At 53.5% G+C, this 7471-nt stretch overlaps 1 protein-coding gene across 2 annotated transcripts; it reads right to left on the minus strand.

The window, feature by feature from the left end:
* Nucleotides 1–2087: 2087 nt before the first annotated feature.
* Nucleotides 2088–6999, minus strand: UBA52 (ubiquitin A-52 residue ribosomal protein fusion product 1). Of its 2 annotated transcripts, none has more exons than XM_039466832.2 (5): nt 6889–6999; nt 4833–4943; nt 4488–4574; nt 2353–2455; nt 2088–2272 (listed from the first exon to the last, which is right to left on the minus strand). In XM_039466832.2, exons 2-5 carry the CDS (start codon nt 4933–4935, stop codon nt 2179–2181), a joined length of 387 nt encoding a protein of 128 aa, XP_039322766.1. In that variant the 5' UTR covers nt 4936–4943; nt 6889–6999; the 3' UTR covers nt 2088–2178. The 2 variants fall into 2 exon arrangements, with proteins under 2 accessions (XP_039322766.1, XP_010328456.1); XM_010330154.3 differs by having other exon boundaries at nt 4833–4946.
* Between the last annotated feature and the right edge of the window lie 472 nt (nt 7000–7471).

A 7471-nucleotide genomic window follows, 5' to 3' on the forward strand; every position in this document is an offset into this window, starting at 1 on the left:
AGCTTCTTCAGGGAGAGAAGGAAGATGGTGGTAGGATGACCTAGTGAAGAGGGACCAGCTCAGGTACGGGCGACAGACACCAGCCTATCAGGTGAAGGGACTAGGCTGTTTGGATACACCACTGGCCATGCACTGGCTCACCGACATTGAACCTTCATCAAAACTAAACAGGGGCCCAGTAAGGTGGACCCCCTTATAATCCCAGCACTTTGGGAAGCCGAGGCAGGACCACTTGAGCCTAGTCCAAAACCATCCTGCTGGGGAACATAGTAAGATACTGTCTCTTATTTTAAAAAAAAAAAAAAAAAAAAAAAAAAGCTCCCCTCTCCCTCCCTTAAAGAAAAAAAAAAAGGGTACTTAAGGCCAAGACCAGTGACTCACAACTGTAATCTCAACACTTTGGAAGCCTGAGGCAGGTGGATCACCTGAGGTCAGGAGTTCAAGACCAGTCTGGCCAACATGGCAAAACTCCATCTCCAAAAATTAGCTGGAATTGGGGGCATGCACCTGTAGTCCCAGCTACTCAGGAGACTGATTGCAGGAGAATCACTTGAACCAAGGAGGCAGAGGTTGCAATGAGCTGAGATCAAGCCACTGAACTCCAGCCTGGACAACAAAGTGAGACTGTCTCAAAAACACACACCAAAGCATTCACCCAGGCATGGTTGTACACACCTGTGTCCTAGTTACTTGGGAGGCAAGATAGAGGATAGCGGTCCGGGCGCGGTGGCTCACGCCTGTAATCCCAGCACTTTGGGAGGCCGAGGCGGATGGATCACGAGGTCGAGAGATCGAGACCATCTGGTCAACATGGTGAAACCCCGTCTCTACTAAAAATACAAAAATTAGCTGGGCATGGTGGTGCATGCCTGTAATCCCAGCTACTCAGGAGGCTGAGGCAGGAGAATTGCCTGAACCCAGGAGGCGGAGGTTGCGGTGAGCCGAGATCGCGCCATTGCACTCCAGCCTGAGTAACAAGAGCAAAACTCCGTCTCAAAAAAAAAAAAAAAAAAAAAAAATAGAGGATAGCTTGAGTTCCAGGATAGTGAGCCATGACCACAGCACTGCACTCCAGCCTGGGTGACTTTAAGGGAAAAACACCAAGGATTGCCCTTCTCAAGAGTGGTGTCATAGAGGTTACCGCTCGGGCAGACCATCTGACTGCAGACCAAGATTGATGTCCTAGATTCAGGTTCAAAACTGGGAACTGGGTTGGGCATGGTAATTCTTGCCTGTGATCCCAACACTTTGAGGGACTGTGGTGGGAGGATGGCTTGAGGCCAGGAATTCAAGACTAGCCTGGACAACACAGTGAGACCCCATTTCTATAAAAGTATTTGAGGCCGGGCGTGGTGGCTCACACCTGTAATCCCAGCACTTTGGGAGGCCAAGGCGGGTGGATCACGAGCTCAAGAGATCAAGCCCCAGCCGGGCACGGTGGCTCAAGCCTGTAATCCCAGCACTCTGGGAAGCTGAGGCAGGTGGATCATGAGGTCAAGAGATCGAGACCATCCTGGTCAACATGGTGAAACCCCGTCTCTACTAAAAATACAAAACATTAGCTGAGCATGGTGGCGCGTGCCTGTAATCCCAGCTACTCAGGAGGCTGAGGCAGGACAATTGCCTGAACCCAGGAGGCGGAGATTGCGGTGAGCCGAGATCACACCATTGCACCCCAGCCTGGGTAACAAGAGCGAAACTCTGTCTCCCCCCCCAAAAAAAAAAAAAAAGTGAGAGCCAGCATTCTATGTCATTGGGTGTACTTTCTGTCTCCCCACACCTAGACTCTTCAGGGCCTAGGCCTGAAGGACATCATCTCAAAGTGCCTGACGGATCCCAGCTATGATAAAACTGGGATCCATCAGTAAAAACCTCAGTCCCACCAATCACAGGACTGAGGTTTGTACTCCAATTTTACAGATGACAAATCCAGAGTCAGGAGCACAAGCAAGGCCCACTGCCAGTGCGACAGAACCCAGGACAGAGGACCCCATGGGTGGCACGGAATGGGGTGCTGATTAGAGTCCCTAAGGGAGATGTCCACTCTCCAGCCACCTCCCTGGACAGACCAGCCATGAGGACACCAGTTGCTGCTCCAGTCAACCTAAGGGACACTTTATTGAAGCTCCAGGGCCATGGGGCCTGGGCAGGACGCTGCCCTTCCAGGAAGGAAGAGGCTTATTTGACCTTCTTCTTGGGGCGCAGGTTGTTAGTGTGGCCACACTTCTTCTTGCGGCAGTTGACAGCACGGGGGTGCAGGCGAGCATAGCACCTACGCGGGAACAGGAGTGGCAGGTGAGGCCCACCCCGGCCCGGCAGCCCCCCAGCCCCCAGGTACTGAAGCACACATACTTGCGGCAGATCATCTTGTCGCAGTTGTATTTCTGGGCAAGCTGGCGGAGGGAAGGCTCAATAATGCCACCTCGAAGGCGCAGCACCAGGTGCAGGGTGGACTCTGTAGGAGACAGCCGGAGGGACGGTGACTGCCCGACTGAGCCCAGCCTTGGCTCCTCAGTCACAGGGCAGGCCTCCAGGGCCCTACGATAGTCTGGGGCTTTTCTCAAGTACGACGGGGACACCAAGTCAAGGTCCCCAGAGTGTTCTGTGTAAGATACACTGTCCCAATCAGGCCTGCCCCACAGAACCTCCATCCCAGCACTGACCACAAGCCCTGGGCGAGTCTGAGACTGACACATGCCAACTGAGGCGTCCATCTGGGTTTTGTATCATGGAAGCCAATTTCTAAGTGGTGCAGGTAAGGCAAAAAACTGAAGTCTAGGCCAGGCACAGTAGCTCACGCCTGTAATCCCAGCACTTTTGGAGACTGAGGCAGGTGGATTGTGAGGTCAGGAGTTTGAGACCAGCCTGGCCAACATGGTGAAACCAAATCTCTACTCAAAAAAAAATTAACCAGGCATGGGGTCAGACTCCTGTAGTACCAGCTACTTGGGAGGCTGACAGAACAATCACTTGAACCAGGAGGCAGAGGCTGCAGTGAACCGAGATCATGCCACTGCACTCCAGCCTGGGTAAGAGTGAGACTGCCTTTAAAAAAAAAAAAAAAAAAAAAAAAAAGGCCGGGTGCAGTGGCTCACGCCTGTAATCCCAGCACTTTGGGAAGTGGGTGGATCAGAGGCGGGTGGATCACGAGGTCAAGAGATCGAAACCATCCTGGTCAACAAGGTGAAACCTCATCTCTACTAAAAATACAAAGATTAGCTGGGCGTAGTGGTGTGTGCCTGTAATCCCAGCTACTCGGGAGGCTGAGGCAGAGGTTGTGGTAAGCCGAGATCGTGCCATTGCACTCCAGCCTGGGTAACAACAGCGAAACTCTGTCTCCAAAAAAAAAAAAAAAAAAAAAAAGACACTTTTGGGAGACTGAGGTGGGTGGATCATAAGGTCAGGAGTTCAAGTCCAAACTGGTCAAGATGGTGAAACCCCATCTCTACAAGTGACAGTGATTTATTTATTGCAGTGATAAAAATTTTTCAATTTTTTTTTTTTTTGGAGACAGAGTCTCACTCTGTAATCTCTGTAATCTCACTCTGTAATCTCACTCTGCAACCTCTGCCTCCTACATTCAAGTAACTCTCAGGCCTCAGCCTCCCAAGTAGCTGGGGTTACAGGAGCACTCCACCACACCCGGCTAATTTTTGTATTTTTTTTTTTTTTAAATGGATCTCACTCTGTCACCAGGCAAGAATGCAGTGGTGCATTCTCAGCTCACTGCAACCTCAGTCTCCTGAGTTCGAACAATTATCTGGCCTCAGCCCCTGGAGTAGCTGGAATTACAGGCACATGCCACCACGCCCACCTAATTTGTGTACTTTTTTTTCACCATGTTGGCCAGGATGGTCTAGATCTCTCAACCTCATGATCCATCCACCTCGGCCTCCCAAAGTGCTGGGATTACAGGCGTGAGCCACCATGCCAGGCCGAGTTTTTTTTGAGACGGAGTTTCACTTGTTACCCAGGCTGGGGTTCAATGGCGCGATCTCGGCTCACCACAACCTCCGCCTCCTGGGTTCAGGCAATTCCTACTGCCTCAGCCTCCTGAGTAGCTGGGATTACAGGCACACGCCACCATGCCCAGCTAATTTTTGTATTTTTAGTAGAGACAGGGTTTCACCATGTTGACCAGGATGGTCTCAATCTTTTGACCTCGTGATCCACCCGCCTTGCCGACCCAAAGTGCTGGGATTACAGGCGTGAGCCACCACGCCTGGCCTGAGTTTTGTATTTTTAATAGAGACACGGTTTTACCATGTTGGCCAGTCTTGTCTTAAAATCCTGACCTCAGGTGATCCACCCACCTCACCCTCCCAAAGTGCTGGGATCACAGGCGTGGGCCACTGCACCCAGCCCCATTGTTTTAAACAAAACACAAGTCATCTGAACTGCTTCCCCAGCCCGATTTAGGCCATCAATGCTCCTTTCCTAGGACCTGAGGATCTCGGGTCCCTGCTCAGCAACCCCAACCCTGGTACCTTTCTGGATGTTGTAGTCTGAGAGCGTGCGGCCATCCTCCAGCTGTTTGCCGGCAAATATCAGACGCTGCTGGTCAGGTGGGATACCTGAAGGGGGGAGAGGCTCACTTAGAGGCTCTGTGGAGCACATTACTGGCAGTGTCCCCATGCAGGGAAGCTCCAGCATTACCCCCAGTCTCTCAAAATGCAAACTGAGGTAGAGATAACATTCTTCAGATCACATGGAGAAGCAACGGCAAAACTGAGTCCGTCTAAAGCAAGCACCAACCCGCACAGAAGGGACTCCCCTGAGCAGAGAACTACTACCAGTCCATAGCCAGAGGCCCCACACCCAGTCCTACTCACCCTCCTTGTCTTGAATTTTGGCTTTGACATTCTCGATGGTGTCACTGGGCTCGACCTCAAGGGTGATGGTCTTGCCCGTGAGGGTCTTCACAAAGATCTGCATCTCTGCGTCTGCTGAAGGGAGGCAGGATAGACAGATGAACAATGCATGCCTGGGTGATGCAAGCTCAGGTACCTACACCCCAGCTGCTATCCCTGTGCCTGCACTCACCCACACTGGTCCTGCCCCAGTACCTGTCTTCCTTCCACTCCTCCAAGCCTGGCCCCATTAGGCTTCCCACACACCCTGGCCTGCAGCCTAAACATGTCCTGGAACTAAAGGCCACACGTCCCCCATCCTACTGACTGCATGGGTGCTCTCCAGGAACACAGATTGGTTATTCTCCTTAGGCTTAGCAAGGGGAAGGACTCGTCATTATCACCAGATGGAATAAGTTCCCTTTGGCACCATCAGATACATCTTCTCTGAGCCCGGTCCCATCCTCTCCAACATAGCAAGGTCCCGGTCTCCTTCACTGAGGGATCCTGCTGCCATCCTGGATGGGAAGCCAACCACTACAACACACCTGCCTTCCTGTCGCATCCCCTCTCCCCTCTAACTGCAAGCTGAGGCACCCAGGACTCTGTTTCCTCCCCAGACCCCACTTCTTGCCTTTACTCCAGAACACAAACATCCCTTATATCTACCAACCACGTGCCAACCACTGTTTACATATAAAAGTTGACTTTTTTTTTTTTTTGAGGTGGAGTTTTGTTCTGGTTGCCCAGGCTTAAGTGCAGTAGTGCGATCTCAGCTCACCGCGGCGGCTGCCTCCCGGCCTCCAGTGATTCTCCTGCCTCAGCCTCCCGAGGAGCTGGGATTACAGGCATGCGCCACCACGCCCAGCTACTTTTATATTTTTAGTAGAGACGGTGTTTCACCATGTTAGTCAAGCAAGTCTCGAACTCCCAACCTCAGGTGATCCACCTGCATCGCCCTCCCAAAATGCTGGGATTACAGGCAAGAGCCACCACACCGGGCCCAAAAGTTGAATTTAAAAAAAAAAAAGAAAGCAGCCGGGCGCGGTGGCTCAAGCCTGTAATCCCAGCACTTTGGGAGGCCGAGGCGGGTGGATCACGAGGTCAAGAGATCGAGACCATCCTGGTCAACATGGTGAAACCCCGTCTCTACTAAAAATACAAAAAATTAGCTGGGCATGGTGGTGCGTGCCTGTAATCCCAGCTACTCAGGGGGCTGAGGCAGGAGAATGGCCTGAACCCAGGAGGCAGAGGTTGCGGTGAGCCAAGATCGCGCCATTGCACTCCAGCCTGGGTAACAAGAGGGAAACTCCGTCTCAAAAAAAAAAAAAAAAGAAAGAAAGAAAGAAAAGAATCCGCCAGGCATGGTGGCTTACGCCTGTAATCCAAGCACTTTGGGAGGCCGAGGCAGACGCATCATTTGAGTTCAGGAGTTCGAGACCAGCCTGGCCACCATGGTGAAACCCAGTATCTACTAAAAACACACAAAAAACAGCTGGGTGTGGTGGCGCGCGCCTATAATCCCAGCTACTCGGGAGGCTGAGGCAGGAGAATCGCTTGAGCCCGGGAGGTGGAGGCTGCAGTGAGCCGCAATCACACTCGAGCCTGGGCGACAGAGCGAACCCCATCTGAAAAAACAGAGAGTCTAAAAGACAGACGCTACCACCATCCCCTCCTTACAGACGTCGTAATGGAGCCAGCTACGAAAACTCGGCTAGAGAAATTTACTATTTCTAAAGGAATTGACGCAGTGACTGTAAGAGTTAACGCTACAAGCTCAAAAACCCCCTCTCATTAACACGGACTGGTCCCGAGGACCCGTCCCCGCCCGAGGCCTCGTGGGGTCACTCAGGCAGGCAGAGCCGGCAGGCTCCTCGCCAAAGCGGCGCTCGCCCCCTGGGCCCCGGCCTGGGCTCGGAGCCGGGGCCTCGAGCGCCCTGCCCGGCCACCCCGCCGAGACTGGCCTCTATGAGCCGCCTCAAGGCCGCCTCTTCTGCCGCCCAGCCCCCTGCAGCCTCCTGCGGCCCCACCACCCGACCTCAGCCCGGCGTGAACTCCCCACGACCGCCGCCAGCCACCAACTCGTCCGCCTCGCTGAAGAAAAAGAGGACGGCGGAACCGGAAACGGCCGAATCGCCGCCGAAAGCGCCTGCGCGCGGAGCACGCCGGGCGCCTACGTCACAATCCGCGCCGCGCTTCGGGTCCCGCCCTGCCGCCATCTTGGATGCTGGCAAACGAAGCTGCAGCGCACGTGGGTGAGCATCTCCCGCACGCTTTTGGGTGTCGGCCCCGCCCGCCGAGTCACGTGAGGAGACTATCGCACCTCTCCAGATGTTTGTGCCCGCTGCCTCTGAGACACTGACAAACACTGGCGGTTGGCAGGCCCTCAGCGAATACTTGAACGGAGTAGAGGAGAATGTTTTCTGCTAAAGCAAAGGCATTAGGCAGAGGGCTGCGGGTCTAGGACGCAGGAGTTGGGGCTGGGAAGGGACCCAACACCCGGAATCGGTTATTAGAAAGCTCTCCGCCGCTGTGTACGATGGATTTCAGAACAGCAGCAGGGAGAGCAGACGGGAACAACCGCATTCGCCAGGAAAGGTGGTGGTGCCTGGCAAAAGGTG

The sequence above is a fragment of the Saimiri boliviensis genome, chromosome 14 (assembly GCF_048565385.1).
Source record: "Saimiri boliviensis isolate mSaiBol1 chromosome 14, mSaiBol1.pri, whole genome shotgun sequence".
NCBI lineage: Eukaryota > Metazoa > Chordata > Mammalia > Primates > Cebidae > Saimiri > Saimiri boliviensis.